The 17,362-nt window shown below is 27.0% G+C and overlaps 3 protein-coding genes across 5 annotated transcripts in view; all 3 read left to right on the top strand.

Moving 5' to 3' along the window:
- LOC105248787 (tyrosine-protein kinase transmembrane receptor Ror) overlaps window positions 1-7,348 on the top strand; it is a 239,485-nt gene extending 232,137 nt beyond the window's left edge. For 2 of the 3 annotated variants that reach the window (XM_011253773.3, XM_025408827.1), the window contains exons 5-14: window positions 1,907-1,985; window positions 3,246-3,498; window positions 3,582-3,706; window positions 3,837-4,390; window positions 4,476-4,712; window positions 4,802-4,935; window positions 5,008-5,224; window positions 5,310-5,651; window positions 5,759-6,027; window positions 6,119-7,348. In XM_011253773.3, coding sequence (XP_011252075.1) covers window positions 1,907-1,985; window positions 3,246-3,498; window positions 3,582-3,706; window positions 3,837-4,390; window positions 4,476-4,712; window positions 4,802-4,935; window positions 5,008-5,224; window positions 5,310-5,651; window positions 5,759-6,027; window positions 6,119-6,817 — 2,909 coding nt within the window. In that variant the 3' untranslated portion in view covers window positions 6,818-7,348. Of the gene's footprint in view, window positions 1-1,906; window positions 1,986-2,665; window positions 2,825-3,245; window positions 3,499-3,581; window positions 3,707-3,836; window positions 4,391-4,475; window positions 4,713-4,801; window positions 4,936-5,007; window positions 5,225-5,309; window positions 5,652-5,758; window positions 6,028-6,118 lie in introns of those variants that run through there. The other variant, XM_011253774.3, reaches the window with a different exon arrangement.
- Window positions 7,349-10,078: 2,730 nt separating this feature from the next.
- Window positions 10,079-13,225, top strand: LOC105248793. The gene is made up of 7 exons (XM_020026734.2): window positions 10,079-10,303; window positions 10,994-11,088; window positions 11,308-11,484; window positions 11,669-11,886; window positions 12,264-12,497; window positions 12,690-12,924; window positions 13,009-13,225. Exons 1-7 carry the CDS (start codon window positions 10,145-10,147, stop codon window positions 13,223-13,225), a joined length of 1,335 nt encoding a protein of 444 aa, XP_019882293.2. The 5' UTR covers window positions 10,079-10,144.
- Window positions 13,226-14,601: 1,376 nt separating this feature from the next.
- On the top strand, window positions 14,602-17,362 carry LOC112637617. Its single transcript, XM_025407680.1, has 7 exons — window positions 14,602-14,820; window positions 15,029-15,123; window positions 15,272-15,445; window positions 15,647-15,873; window positions 16,102-16,319; window positions 16,772-17,019; window positions 17,134-17,362. The coding sequence occupies exons 1-7, from the start codon at window positions 14,602-14,604 to the stop codon at window positions 17,360-17,362; spliced, it is 1,410 nt and encodes a 469-aa protein (XP_025263465.1).

Genomic DNA, 17,362 nt, shown 5'->3' with positions numbered 1-17,362 from the left:
AGAAAGCGATTAGTTTATCCTCGATCGAAAACTTTATCGTTATTGTCACGATTAAAAATATTAAATAAAGAATGTTGCCGACGTTGTAAAATTATATATGCGAACTTTAGATTAGTTTTATTATGTAATATTATTGCATAACATAAATATAATTTTAAGAGATAATATTATTATTTTTAACGAATTATTTGTATAAAAATTTTCATTAAACTTTCTTATATATTATATATATGTAATTATATTATATTATATTTTTTTCAAACGTCAAAACTTTTTTCTAAATAAAAGAATTCATATAAAGAAGGAATATTGTATAATACATAACATACTATAAATTGTATAACTTTACACCATTCATTATAATTTTTCTTACTTTAAGATTTCTTTTTTTAAAGAAAGAAAAATATAAGGAATAAAGGAATTGTCAGAAAAATATCTTGTATCTCAGATATTATTTTTCCTGTAAACTTGATTTAAAATTGTCTAGAAAAGAATATAAAAGCATCGCTCTTTAGGAATAAACGCCGGCTTTTCTTACTAACGAAATTAAAGAACACGTAAAAATACGATCGGCAGCTTCTTACGCAACTTCCTAAGGACATCACGAGAACTCCCTCGTGCCGAAAGCGATTCAAGAATTCACAAGTCGAACAAGAAATAAGTCAAAGCCCTCTCGTGCGAGTTCTCGAGGGGTAGATTCAGATTTTCGATATTATTTGCTTTATACCATACTGTACAAGCCGAAAAGAAAAAGAGGATATAAAGAACTGTGCAAATCCTTGATAACATAGAGAAGACGAATACGAGACCGCCGCCCCCTGAAAATCGCTTCGCCTATAATAAGCCCAAACGATTGCTTCACGAAATTGCTTTTCTTCAAACAGAGGCGTTTGATGTCGCGTCCTCTTTTTGACGGATCGTAATTGCACGCGTGTTAGTGCGCTCCGACCTGTCGAGTTTTGCTGCAGGAAAGACTGAAAGATCTCTTTAAGTCTTTAGCCGGCGTTTCATATTTCATATTCATAGAAAAATGGGTGACACAGAAAAGTTGATCTGCAGAGTATAAATGATTATAAAATATGCAACAAAATCTTATCTTTAATATATCTTATGATATATTAAATAACATAATGTGTTAATGTTCGCATAAAATATATATAAAAAATATTTTATATTTCAGTATCATTATGTTAGTCGGAAATGATAAGAACATATATATTATAAGAACATATATGTATATTCTTATATATAAGCACATAAAAATTAATCATTATTAATTATTTATTCAACACTTTTAAAAAAAAAATTGTAAAATACATTGAATCTTTTTTTCTGTACATTGTATTGTTTCCAAAGTTATTTTATAAAAAACGTTGATAAAGAAAGATTAATTACAACAGAATTAATTTTATTAATTGGCATTTTGTATTTCAGTACTCAAAATATTTTTGGAAATATTAAATTTTGTTGATTTTTAATTTTGCCAATAAGAAGCCGACTATTTCTAAAGAACGACGCTTTTATATTTTTTCCTTGGATATTTTTGAGTCAAGTTTACATGGAAGAAAATAAGATTTATAAATAAAGATAGTCCATGTGTGATACAAAATATTTTTTTTTAGCAATTTTTTAATTTTTTATACTTTTTCTTCTTTAGAGAAACAGTATATTTAAGAAAAATTATAATGAAATAAATTATAATACGTTTATAGCATTTTATATATTGTATAGTATTTCTTCATAGATTCTATCATTTAAAAAAAATAGTTTCAATAAACATAGCTTATGTATAACATTAATAGTTTAATAAAACATTTTTCTATATCATAAGTAATGGCACTATGTTTTGTTTATTCAAATTATGTAAAGAATGATTTTACGAAGGACTTACTATTTCTGTTTACAGCTCCTGTACACCCTATAGGACAGTCATCAGATACCGACAGATTTTCTACTGGAATGTCTGGTCCAGATTTCATCGACAGGTAAACACTTGATCTTAGTATCTAAAATCAGAAACTTTCTTTTATTCTCGACTCAAGAATTGTGTGTTAAATGTTACGTGATGTGAATTATATTATCTTTGTGGAAATAATACATGTACTTTTATCACAAAGTTCTTCAGCATTTAAATTACTTTTAGTTCGACAAGTAATGACATAATTTATGCCAATGCTAAGAGAAAAAGACTACTTCTTAAGATATCTATTTTTATTCTTTCAGAAAAATATTTATAGTTATTATAAACTATATACGTAAAACATAATGAAAAAATGGCTAATGTTAACAACGCGTTGCAACTTGCAACTATGAAACTGTGAAACTTCAGTTCCTTACTTTTGTGTTAGATTTTTATTATATATTACTTTATCATTTTTCTTACTTACTATTCATTCTATTAAAATGCCTTGTCGATATTAATTATTCACCACTTATTCGACTTTAATTCCTTCATTTTTTTAATATTTTCGGTTAAAGGAGGAATTCGAGACTTCTCTGACCGACGCGCGCAATTGAACTAATTTTGAATACTTGCTTTTTCAAACCATAAAAAGTCTAGTGTCCCTAGAAGAACCTTCTAGGGACATTAAAAAAGTTATATTTGTGGCGACATCTATCGAGAAATCAAATATGCAATCAACGTCAGTTTACAAATGGTTGACACCGGGTGTGGTGTCAACTGACACAAACTTTTATACGTTAAACCAAATGTTTTGATAATTAATTTCTGAATTATGAAGCTACTCTTGTACCTAGCATTGTTACAAAATACTTGTATTTTTGTACGAGCCGTAAATAACGCCAAAACCACGACAAAGACTAGGTAATACGTCTAGTTTTATCGTTGCGAGGTTATACCAGAAGAAAATATTTTTTTTCTAATTTCCGAATCTTTCCAACACAATAGCCCAATACCATTAATAAACAACTCAATAGCGAATTTTTTTGTTATTTTGTTGTTGCAGTAAATATTTCAATGATTTTTAAAAATTTAACTTTTTTATAAATTTTCTAAGGTTATGTTTTGAAGTAAACATGATTACTTTGTTTTGAATTATCACATAAAAATGTCATGAATAATCATCATTACCTCAGTTATCAATTTATTTTTCGTTCAATTGATTAAAAATAAGATATTGTGCAGAATTTGAGTTAAAAAATTATAGCGAGAATATAATATTTTCATTATATATTTATACCAAACAAAGATATAATATATATATAATTGTTTGTTTTTTTATTAGCATGGGAAATGGAGATATGTTAGGCATCTCAGGGAATGGAATGTCTACACCACACATCTCTCATTTAGCATCCATAAATCCATTTATACTTTCGCCGAGCCCACAGCCAACCAGCTCGCAGTCCAGCACTATGGATCTTAATACAATTAGCGGCCTTAATAATGGCAATATACAATTCCCTCCTAATATGAATTTTGATGAAATATCAAGTTCAATTTCAAACAGAAAGGACAATCATAAAGGAACTTGTGAGGTATGAAAGTATAAAAATAAATATATATTTAACTTGAGATGTTTAAAATATTAAAAGGAGTTACAAGACAATTAAATTTGTAGGTGTATATGGGAAAAACTTGTGCACAATTTGTAGGAAACCAATCAGTTTATATTATATATCCTATGACACAGAAAATGCTCGAGGAGAAATTAATGAAGGCTTTTCAAGTTATCAATTTTTCAAAGTATGTTGTTATATCAAGTTAAAATATATTGAAATAAAACTTGTGAAATATACATACAAGATAATATCACAATGTTAAAAATTAAGAAAGAAAAATTAAAATATTTTTAATTGTTTTATCATTATTATAGTGAACTCTCGTCAAATTGCGAAGGGTATGCCAAACCGTCTCTTTGTTATTCCGCCTTTCCAATATGTCGCGATACGACATCTAATACTCAGAAACCAAAAAACACAGAAGCCAGTACACAGCTCTTCAATCTCCTAAACTCCAGGCAAGATGATCTTTTTGATGACAGAGATCGCGACGAGACGGACGATTTCGCAAAGCTGCGCGGTCTTCATAAAAAACGTAGTCCCACATTAAATCCGGTTTTTGATTTGATGCCTAACGAAAACGGGAAATCAAGCAACAAGAAGATAATTAATCAGAGTTACGGGGACGCGCAGCATCGAGCATCTAGCAGAAACGAGATCAATCGTAAATTACGAAGGATATGTCGGGAAGAATGCGAAATGTTGGAAAATGAATTGTGCAGAAAGGAATATGCGATAGCGAAGAGGCATCCGTTAATCGGGCATCAAGTGCCTTTGGTTGAATGTTCTGATTTACCGCTGGATGGGACGACAGAAGCTCGCGATTGTTTAACGCTTGGTTTGTCAGCGGCAAACAATGTGCAAGAAAGTACGCACATATTTGTTTTGTATAAACAGTTTTGATTTTAAACACAAATATATCAAAATTAATACCTTTTAACATATTTTTGCAGATGACTATTGCTATTGGGGTAGTGGAAAATCCTATCGAGGAACCATAAAAACGAGTGTTAGTGGAAGGCCGTGTTTACGATGGGCTCATCATTTTAATCTCCCAATATCTGATTATCCTGAATTAGCCGGACGTCATTCTTACTGCCGGAATCCTGGTGGAAAAGAAATTCAACCATGGTGTTATGTTGATATCAATAGCAGAATGCAAAAAGAGTTTTGCAATATACCTAAATGTGGTAAGTGTTTATAATAACATATACTGTTATGTTAATATCTGTTTACTTATCATATGCAAGTTTAATATGGATAATGTTTTGCTTTCTAGTTGAGAATTTATGGATTTATGCGGTCGTTGGTTTTGTGCTAACAGGGGGTTTTGTTATTATATTAATTTGTTATTGTTGCTGCTACAGAAGTAGAAAATCTAGAAGACAAATGAATCATTTACCATCAAATAAAGTAAGTGTATTGATATATTTTTATATTATAATTTGTAAATGAATAGCACTGTTAATATTCTGATTTTAAAAGATATTAACCGGTATCCAATGTGATAAGAACATATATGACGGAAGAAGAAGTACGACACAACCCATGGAAATGAGTTCTCTCTTGGCAGGACCTGGTAACATAACACCAGGCACTGGTACCTTAAGTAGTGGCAGTAGTAGAACATCTAATAATAGGATACGGCAATTTACTACAAATAATATTGTGCTCTTACAAGAATTGGGTGAAGGTGCTTTTGGTAAGAATGAAAAAATTTTATTAATTTTTATCATAAAATTTGACAAACAATGTACTTTAAATTAACATATCTCTCCTCTCTCTAGGAAAAGTTTACAAGGGTGAATTACAAACTGGAAATAAATGCGAACCACCTATTTATGTAGCGGTAAAAACATTGAAAGAAAATGCGACTCCAAAGACTCAAAGCGATTTTAAAAGAGAAGTTGAACTTATGACAGATCTACAGCATCAAAATATTATTTGTTTGCTAGGCGTAATATTGAAAGGAGAACCAATGTGTATGCTCTTTGAGTACATGACTCAAGGAGATCTGCACGAATATCTAATTTGCCATTCCCCGAGATCAGATGTTCCATTGAACAACAGTAATGGAAAAATTTTAGAGCAACCAGAATTTTTACAAATTGCTTTACAAATTGCCTCTGGTAAGTATTAATTTATTCTACTATACTTTACTCTTTGATTTATTACAATTTTTTTTTCTTGTTTTATTTATTTTATATATCTTATGATAATTATTTATTTTCCTTAGGCATGGAATATTTGGCTAGTCATCACTATGTCCATCGCGATTTGGCAGCGAGAAATTGTCTAGTGGGTGATGATTTAACAGTGAAAATCTCAGATTTTGGTTTATCACGAGATATATACAGCAGCGATTACTATAGAGTACAATCCAAGAGTTTATTACCTGTTCGATGGATGCCACCCGAGTCAATTCTTTATGGTAAATTTACCACCGAATCAGATGTATGGAGTTTTGGAGTTGTACTTTGGGAAATTTACAGCTATGGTTTACAGGTAAAGGAATATATTTTATAAAATATAAAAGCAATATATTTCAATTTTGAATTTTTTTCTGACAATTTATATATTTTTTTTTTCTCTTTAGCCATATTACGGATACAATAATCAGGAAGTCATAGATATGATTCGTTCACGGCAATTGTTGCCGTGTCCGGAAGACTGTCCGACAATGATTTATAGTTTAATGATTGAGTGTTGGCACGAAGTAGCGAATCGCAGGCCGCAGTTCCCGGAGATTCACCACCGATTACACAATTGGTATATAAATCGAACTTATTTGAGCGATTTCTGCAATGAATCTATTACCAGTTATTCTGGCAGTAGCCATAAGAGCACGAATAAAACCAACTCAACACAACTATCAGCGCCCATATACAAAAGCGATCAGAAGACTGGCACTGAGCCAATGGTCATCTGTAATCTTAATGATCACAATAACGCGATAAAAATGCTGCCGGCAGTGAATACTTTTCCGAATTCTAACTGCGTCGAACAAAGACTGAATTGCGGTTTCAGTATGGAACACGGAACACCGATAAAAACGTCTAATTATCAGAATCCGACTACGAATGTCAATCTAAATGACGTCTATGATGATAAACAGTGTTGCTCGCCTAAATTAAGTGGCGCGAAGAAAGTTTTACCTGCAATAGCACCTCAAGCAGGTGTGCCTAAATCGAATGCGCTCAACAATGGTCCAAGATCATTACAAAATGGTGCACAGTTGGTTGTCAGGTTACCTGACCCCAGTAAAGTCACAACTGAGACGAGAGTATCGAAATAAACGACTTTGCGACGAATGTATCTGTTTTTCGTATATTTGTCGTAATAAATCGTCAATAATGATAAAACATTATCGGATCTTCACGCCACTATCGGATATTCCTTTAGATAGTATCAAACGAATAGACTAAATACAAAAAGCTACTGCAACATTAATCCCTGCCATATATATGTATATTTATTTATTTTTACAAATATACACATATTTTATATTATCGCGTATTTCGGATGACATATGGTATGTATTCTCACGATATTATTGAAGACTTTTTTTGGATAGCATTAAACGAAAGAGAAATACAGAAGCTAACTGCAAGACTTAATGTCACTGCCATACACCTGTATTTATTTATTGTTATAAACATGCACGTATTTTATACTGCCGTTTATTTTAATAATATGTGTTAATAATCACACACATATAAAATAGTTTAATACTTACATAGGCAGAATATAGAATCGGATATCATGTTTGAATATGATTCCCCATTTATGACTATGGTCATGTAAAAATAAGATAAAATTTTAAATATTTATCTTTTATTTTTACGGAAAGATATTCATTGAAACATTATATTAGAGTGAGAATATATGTATAATTTATACGTTTACTCATAAGTTATATATAAGAAAAGCAAAGAGAAAGAGAGAGAGAGATAATTCTATTTCATAAAAAGAAACTTGCAAAATATCAATGGATATTGATATCTACATTAAAACGAATGTTTAATTATGCATGCTCTGTCCAAAGAGTATAATATTGTATGGAATATTGTTATGCTCTATATAAGGCATATCTTATGAGTCATGTTTTCAAATAATCTTTACAGAATTGTTCAAAAAGATGCGAATACGCGCAATCGGATATATATTGTAATAAGCGGAAATGAGAGAACAAGCGTGAAAGAGAAAAATATGTGAGTGTGTGTATTTTATGAATGTATATTTTAAGATGTTTTTTAAAAAGCAATTTTTATAATCGTCATATCGTATGCCAAATCCGGATAGTGAATATTGACTGTTAACAAAAACGTATTCAATTTGTATATTAACTGCATGTGTATCTTTTACCTGTAAATCTTTGGGATCTCTTTTTTAATCGAAAACTAATTTATTATTATTAATTTATTATTCTGTAATTGCATTATATATACATGTATATAATATATATATATATATATATATATATATATATATATATATATATAATTGGCGTACCTTAATTGTGGAGCGCATAACGCCTGATATGTCGGAAAACATAAGAGAAATTAATTTATTATAATATTCATGGCTTCCCCCATGTGTCACATTGTGAATATTTAAAAAAGTTTTAATATATAGTATAATTTTACATTACTAATAAGAGAGATAATTTACTACGAAATTCGTCAGACGTTACTAATTTTTCGACCATATATCTTTAGTATTTTTTGACCTCGAAAATGCAAATAAAATTAAGATTTAATATCAATTAACAATCAGTGACATGAAACGGAAAATTATCAGCGTTCACATGTATAAATCACATGTTATTTATGTATAGAACATACAATATACATCTTAAAAAGAATACTAAATTATTGCCATTCGATTCGACACTATTTGATGATAAACTTTGCAAAATTAATACCTATTTTAAACAGAAAATGAATAATAATGCAAGACGATATTTAAAAAAACGTAGAATTAATGTATCCGAAGGAAGACTGTATCATAACTTTTTATAATTTTGTATTAATGTGAAAAAAAAGTCATAAAAAGTATGTTTTGTTTGTTGGAGAAAAAATAAAAAAAACTGAACTTATCGTTCGGCAGTTTTTACCTCCAATGTTCGTTAGCCGGACGGACAATGAACGGAGAGTGCGCGAAAGTGCTATTTAAAGTTAAATAAGACTTCTAGAACTGACGAACCTCCGAATCGAGAAATTTGTATCGATTGTAATCCTAACCGCCTCGAAGGTTCGCCACAGAAACTTAGATCTAAGTTAATTTATGTCGAATAAAAACTTCAGTGAAAGATTATATACATTTATACATTTAAGACCTTTATATATTCAATCAAATATAATATACAATTCATGTTTTTCGTATATATTGCGATTGATTATTTCTTCCTTCCTACTAGAAAGGAATATATATATATATATATATATATATATATATATATATATATATATATAATAATTATGATAAATATCTTGGGAATTAATAAAATCGAATAATGAATTTTTTAGAATACAGATAAACTTATTTTTAGAACTTTTATTTATATAATTATATAATTTAATATAAATTGACTATAATTATATAATATAGTTTCTTTATTTTACATTAATTAGATTATTTTTATATTTACAATTTATAAATAGTATATTAATATTTTATATTTAATGTATGATCACAATGTTTAATTATTTATATGTATATTTCGAGATTATTTTTAATAATAATGATTATTATGATAATGAATCATTTAATTTAACTTTATTTATTTATTTATTGTATCTAATGTCGCATTAAATAATTTTTACTATTTTTATCATGATAGAATATCATGATAGATTCTTAATTACATAGTATCTTATTAATATATATAGTAGTAAAAGATAAAGTGCATGAAAAATAATACCTGTAAATGTATAATTTGTTCACACATATACGTACACACACATGTATCTTCTTGCATTATGACATGTACATTATTGTCCTTGACTGCTTTTACTTCTGCACTAGTTTCATTGTATGATAACATCGATATGCCATCACAAGGAAAAAATTTGCATTTTTCCGTCATGGAAAGATACAAATACATTTTGTAGATCATGATAAAATTGATTAACCGTAAATGACGTAAGCAAAATGCACTGTAAGATATCTTAGATTCACGATCTCAACGCTACCATCGTTTAAATATATTGCATATATCTCTACTGTAATTCTACAATTTCTTATAATAATATACAATTCCTTTTTCTAAGTAAATAGAAAATATTGTAATCAAAAAGTATGATTAATCGAATATTGTATCAATGTTGTATTATCATATACATCACATTTTCTCAGTTAGAAATTAATGCTAAAAATTAAGTTAACACAAATTTCAGAAAGAGATATTATCTAAAGCAAACACATATCAAACACTTTTATTCTCATTTGTCTTTTATTCTGCTAACGAGCAAACGTGATCAGATATACGATAATAATTTCAGAGTTATATCACGCAACAAAATAACGTAGTTGTCATTAATCGTTATAAGTCGACGAAGTGCAGGCAAAACCTCTTTGTGAGACGATTAATTATATCAATGGAGTGTTATCATCGTCTAAAATGGTGAACGGCATAATTTGGAACAAAATGAAGAACATTTTCGTACCAATTTCTAGTATACCCGCATATGCCATGGTGCAACAAGAACGTTTCAAACAAAATCGAGCACTGGAAAATCACAATTTTCAATTGCAGAATTTGACCTTAACATCTTTCCAAGTATGTTTTTATATAGATATCTAATGTTCTTAGATATTCTGTGAAATCTATCTACCATGCGATATCTATATTTCTCAAACATTAACTCGTTTTAATATTTATAATTTATTTGATATTAATTAATAATAATATGCAGTCATAGCATAGCATTCTAGAAATTCATTATAAAAATTATTTATGAATATTTTTATATAAAGCTATATATTTTATATATTATATACATTATGTAATATATAAATATTCAAGCCTTTTTCATATATAAATTTATCTAGAATGTTACGTTAATGTTAAATGATATAAATTAACACTTATTAATTAATGAATAATTATAAAATAAGTTAAAGAAATTCCCACAATTATTGTTTAAAACTTTTCCTGTAGTTTTTTAATATTATATACATTAATTTTTGGCATCTTAAATTTTAATGTAAAAATTGTAAAAATTTTTAAGGACACAAAAACGTAATCAATATTATTGCATATAAATGATATTTAATTCATAGAAGTGTGATAATTTACAATAACGTGAAAAATATATCTTCCATAATTAGAAAACGGATGAATAAACCATTTATTACTTATAATAATGCAATACTTGTTAATCAAATGATACAAAAAATTGAGAGAGAGAGAGAATAATAAAAAATAAAAAATAAAATAAATAATGATTTTCTCGATTATACATTTTAGGAACCAAGTTTCTTTGAATTCTACGACAACGATAAGAAAGTTAAAGGACTTTGTGGTGAATTATGGACTCTTCTTTCCGAATCGTTAAACTTTACGTAAGATTATATTAATTAAATTGTAAAAGCAATTAATATATTTCTAAGTGTATCTATCTATATATATATATATATATATATATATATATATATATATATATATGTAAATTTAAGAACGTATTACTCGTTTATTTTTATATCTATATATTTTTATATAATTATCTAAAAGGATATAAAAAAACTAACGATAAACAATTAAGGAATATTTCGTATGTCTAGATTACAACCAGTAAGAACAAATGTACATAACATGGGTATATTAGAGAAAAACAATACTTATGCACAAGGATTATTAGGCATACTTTTTCGTAACGAAACTATTGCTATACCAAAAATCGAAGCATATACTACACGACTTCTGGCAGCTGATTTTACAATGCCTTTATGGATGAATAGGTATATCGAATTGCTTTGTTTAATGATGACAAGTTTTGTAAAACATTAAATAAAAGAAAAAATAATTAGTTCGTAGAGAAAGAGACTTCATATCATATTGTGTAAAATATGTCTTTAATAATTTGATAAAAGCTTAATAATCTATATAATAGATGGCTATATTAATTTTAAAACAATTTGATAGCTATCGAACATACATTTACCATAAAGATACGCATGACAGCACATGGATGGCAAAGGTGTTCTCTTGGAAAGTATGGTGCATGATACTATTTATGTATATAATGCTAACTGTCTGTAGTTTTTGGTCACAAATTATTCTCGCACGGATTGAGAATAGATGCAAAAACACGAACTTTGGCGAACATTTATTTTATAACTTTGGAATGCTCTGCGGTCAAAGTGAATAAGCAATTTGAATATTTTATTCCTATGTTCTCGTTTTTCAATAATTATACTTTTATAATTACATTCACAAATGAAATTAAATAATAATGCAGATATTACATGTCATATTTATGAAAATTATGTAATATCTTTTTATATATCTCTTTCACGAAGAAAAAGAGAAAGATTTATAACTTTCTAAAGTTAATTTAGAAATCGAAATCTAAATTTTATGAATTCATAAAAACACTCAAAGAAGTTAATATTAATTCAAAATGTGACATGTATTATCTGTTATAATCAAGAATCTTTATCGAAATCACATAATATATTAATTTTGAAAATTCTGCATTAATAATGAAAAATAATTAATTATGTTATAATTATAATAGATCATATTCCTGAAGACCTTGATGGAAGATCAAAAATAGTAGAAGTATCATTAACTCTCTTTCGTTCTATAATATCTATGGCATTTAATGCTATATTATTTATTTTTATGACAAAAGAAATTATTATATCGCCATTCAATGATCTTCAATCTTTGATTACTCGTACTGAATACAGCGTTGTTAGTTTGGAAGGTTCTATTGCAGATATTGCATTTAAAGTAATAATAAATACATGTTTATAATATTAATTGTACATATAATATGCTAATAAACGTAATTTAAATTAAATTTCAAATATTATTTTTACATTGAATACATTTTTCTGCTGTTTGTAATATATAATTAAAAGACTTTTTAAAGAATGCTTTATACCTGTACATACTTGAATGTTTATTATTTAAAATTTATAGGTAAGTACTACCAAAGATTTTGTAAAAATAAGAGAGGCGAAACGCGTCATCATTGCATCAACACTTGAAGAAATGTTTGATATGGTGTGTTCCTCAATAAATTCAAAATATGTTGCATTTCAAGCTGAAGATGAATACAAAGCAAGAAACATTGTGTGCGACTTAACTCCAATTGGACAATCCTATTTAGATATGTGGATAGTTTCCGGCATCGTAAAGAATTTTAAGTACAAAAGAACTATCGATCTTGGGTAAAAAACAGCAATTTAAGTAAATAAAACTGTATATTATGTTATAATTTGTTATATATGTAAAAAGATAACTCTTATTAATAGAATACTCAAATTAATGGAAGTTGGACTCTGGGATATGCTAAAACATCGTTGGATGGAAAGAAAATATAAGGATAATAATAATGTTAAGACAACGAAAATGATTCAATTCGATCAAGTTGCTTTAATAATTATAATGATGTGCTGTGGAATAATAATAGCTTTTATTATTCTCATAATTGAAAAAATTGTGTATGCTTATAAACTCAAGCAATCATGATTATTTTTATTTATATCATTGCAAATAAACAAAAAATTTATTTATGAATAAAAATGTTTAACTCATACTCAAAAACTACCATGTATATACTGCGCTTATTTCTAAATCATAATTAATGCTGTATAAATTGAAATCTTAATAATTAAAAATTCTATTAATCAAAAAAATATTTACAAATTATTTATAAGTATATTATTTATATCAAGAATATCAATGTAACTGTACTCGATGGCTTTGCTATAGAACAATTAATATGAGTCCAGCCAATAAATTCAGCTTTAATCCGAATATTATTATTATATTTTAATATTTTTTGTAATACATATATATATATATATATATTTACTATTTATTTTTATTAAAAGTAGAATTTAAAATTTGCTTTATATTATTTATATAAACCCTTTTATCCTCTTGTAAGTTCATTATATTTGTTACTATTTGCAAATAAAAACTTATGTATTTTAACTTTAAGAAAATAATATTGACGAGAAATACAAGAATTATGACATATAAATTATAGATCATATATAAGAAATACTTTGAAGAAAATAGTATGTCATTACCATACGCTTCTATATAGTTTTTCTATTTATTCAAATATATCTGTATTGTATATAATAAATCAATCATTCCATTATTCATTATATGTACTCGGGGAAGAAATATAATATTAATCCATATAATCAAATATCAGTATATATTTAATTAAATATGGATTTTTCCCAGAACTCTATTAAAAAATTATTTTTTTTAATATTACATAATTTTATTCCTCTCAAAAAATTAAAATTTAATGTAAACTAATAATGTTATAAAAAATAATAAAATAATATCTTGACAAAAAATAAGATATATTTTATAAATTTAGGATTTAAACATAGGATTTATATTCACATATGTGTTTTCGCATTACATGATATTATATTATATCTGTATTAAATTTGTCCAAACACTTTATATAAAAGAATGGACTATGGAATAATTACATTTGAGAAAGATTAAAATCAATCATTTAAATAATATTTATAAAAAGTATATTTATAAAAAAAATGCAAATGCAAAATGCAAAAATATTTAATTGGTCGACAAAATAATATGTTTCTGATTTAAACATCATTAAACTAAATTATTATTGATGAATGCGATTACTGTCTGATGTCCATTAATCCAGAAAAGTGATTATGTGATATCAACCTTCAACGATCTTGTAACAACTGTGCATTATAAGTCATATAGGAAGGAAATAATAAACCGTACCGTAATATTCTGTTAAAAATTACAATCTAACATTTTCTCAGTTATACTCCATGTTATATTCCAGTTATACCGCATGGTTGACATAAAATTGAACTAAAACTTAAAAATTCGCGAAAATGGTTGAGCGATGCATGTTAACGATTACAGTTTTTCAATTTGCAATCATTGGCTGTTGTGCTGTGAGCGGAATAATCTGGTCAAAACAAAGGCAGGAATTTGTGCAGTTGTCTAGTATTCCGCAATTTACTGCTCTTCAAAAAGAAAATTTAGCCAAACGTCGAGCGATAAAAATACGTGATATGAAAAACGAAATAGTAAGAGCTGTATATTATGAGGTAATGAATTGAAATTATTCTAAATGATTCTAAAGAGTTCCAAAATCCGCAAATTTTTAATTCTTTATATTATAAAGAATTATGTTTTAATATTTTATGTTATAATATTGTCATAAGAGAATATATGATACTGTTACAATATTGGAAACTGTATATTTATAATAATTTTTTTCTATTGTAAAATAAAAAAATTTTATTTTATTTATAGGAAAAAAACATGATAATGTTTTATGATAATGACACGAAAGTTGATGGTATTTGCGGCAATTTATGGTATCTTCTTGCAGATTACCTCAATTTTACGTACGTTACAATAAATCTTTTTTTGTCAGTAAATAGTTAAATACTACATTTAATATTATATTTAATAGATGCATTTATTTATTCGTGTAATGAGACAAGAATTTATTAATTATAAATTAATCATTAATCAAATTATCGCATTTTTCAGATTTATTCCAATGAAAACGACTAATCGAGATTTTGGCGAGAAGCTAAACAACGGCAGTTATACCGGCGTAATAGGTATGGTAACACGAAATGAAGCACAGGCAATCATGAGAAGTGGGTACTTCATAAGTAGCATGGATGCCTTGGATTACACAATGGTTCTTTGGAAAAGCCAGTGAGATTTTATATCAGTATAATTTAATAATATATAAATTATTGAGAAATTGCTCGTTTTTAATGCACATTTCTAAATTATTATTTGCAATTTTTTTTGTACAATCGGATGGAAGGCATAAAGACGAAATAATAAATTTGTTTTATATTTTTTTTATTATCTGTAGTATAATAGTGGATTGTTAATGAATTTACGTTTCAGATTTCACATTTATATTCATCCGGATTGGCAATTTGATAATACATGGGTATTTACGTTATTTTGTCCAAAAACATGGTATTCTATAGTATTCTTATTTATTATCCTAAGTTTTGTCGGTTATTTTCTGCAAAAAATACCGATGGATTATAAACTCAAAAAAGAAATTTCCGTAAATTTCAATCTAAGTGATCATTTTTTTCATTCTTACGCTATGATGTGTGGACAAGGTACATAATACAGTTATGAAAATTATATATATAAAAACGCATTTTATCTTGTTGACAATATAATTTTATCAAAATTTCTTATCAATAGAATTTTTTAACAAACGTAAAATGCAATAAAGCAAAAGGAAACTTTCAGCTACAACTCTAAATAATAATTATGCATTACAGTTTACAGAACAATTAAAGTTGAAGAAAAGATGAATCATGATAATCTATGCTTTTTTATAGGATATATACCTGATGCTTTTTACAACAAGTTTAAAATTTTGTCAATATCAAAAAGTATATTCGCATGGCTGGTATTGTTAGCTTTTAGTTCTCATCTCATATATCGTATGACGATTAAAGAAACGATGCTACCATTTAACGATTTAGATACTCTTTTTTCCAATACAAAAAGAATCCTGTTAGCATTTCGTGGCTCCAACATCTACTATTATCTTCACGTAAATATCGAAAATAATTTACATAAATTTACCTTTTTTCGAGTAAAATATAGAAATTTTAATTAATAAGTATAGTAAATTAAAATTGTTTGTAGCAAAATTAATTTTTACGTTGAAAGAAATTTTTATATTATAATCATATTCGAGAGTTTTATATATATATATATATATATATATATATATATATATGTGTGTGTGTGTGTGTGTGTGTGTTTATGTATGTATGTATAATGTGTGTGTGTGTGTGTATATATAAGATATAACATAAATTATATTTAAAAAATATATAATAACTCATTATAAATTCCAGGAGAAAAATATCATATAATATAGATTACATATAAAAAATATTTAGAATTTTTTATTACATGCGTATATTAAATAATTTCTACAAAAAAGAAATTAAAAACAACATATACACTTTAAATACAATTTATCACTTATTATTTTAGAATAAATATGCAAATAACACGAATGGTAAAAATCTACTTAATCGTATTCAATTCATAAGTATCGCACAAGATATGCATAACAAAATTTGCGATAATATGAAGAAATATGCAATGTACGAGATTGATGATCGATTTGGGGCACTAAATAGAAACGGCTGTCCGCTCTTAGCCGTTGGTAATTACAACGAAACTTATATATCATTTGGATTTCAGAAAAATTATCCCTACAAGAAAACTATAGATTATGCGTAAGTATTGCACAATCATAAACATCAGGATTTACATATATTTATCATCTATAAAATTATTAGTTTAATTAATAGATACCACATATTTTTTCATCGTCAATTTGCATTTTTCAGACTCATCAAATTTAACGAAGTTGGACTGATGGATGCTCTTAAAGATCGTTGGATGAATATAAAAATGGAGGAATATAAGAATATAGAAGAAATACAGTTCAAGATGATCGACTTGCATCAAGTCTATCTAATTTTTCTGATACTATGTTGGGGAACGCTTGTATCATTTGTGATACTTGTTTTAGAAAACATAATATACTATTACGAAAAAAGAAAACGTTCTATATAG

Source organism: Camponotus floridanus, unplaced genomic scaffold (genome assembly GCF_003227725.1).
Source record: "Camponotus floridanus strain SB8 unplaced genomic scaffold, Cflo_v7.5 scaffold1, whole genome shotgun sequence".
Classification (NCBI taxonomy): domain Eukaryota; kingdom Metazoa; phylum Arthropoda; class Insecta; order Hymenoptera; family Formicidae; genus Camponotus; species Camponotus floridanus.
Note: the sequence above shows the minus strand (reverse complement) of the source record. Positions and strands in the feature narration are given on the sequence as shown.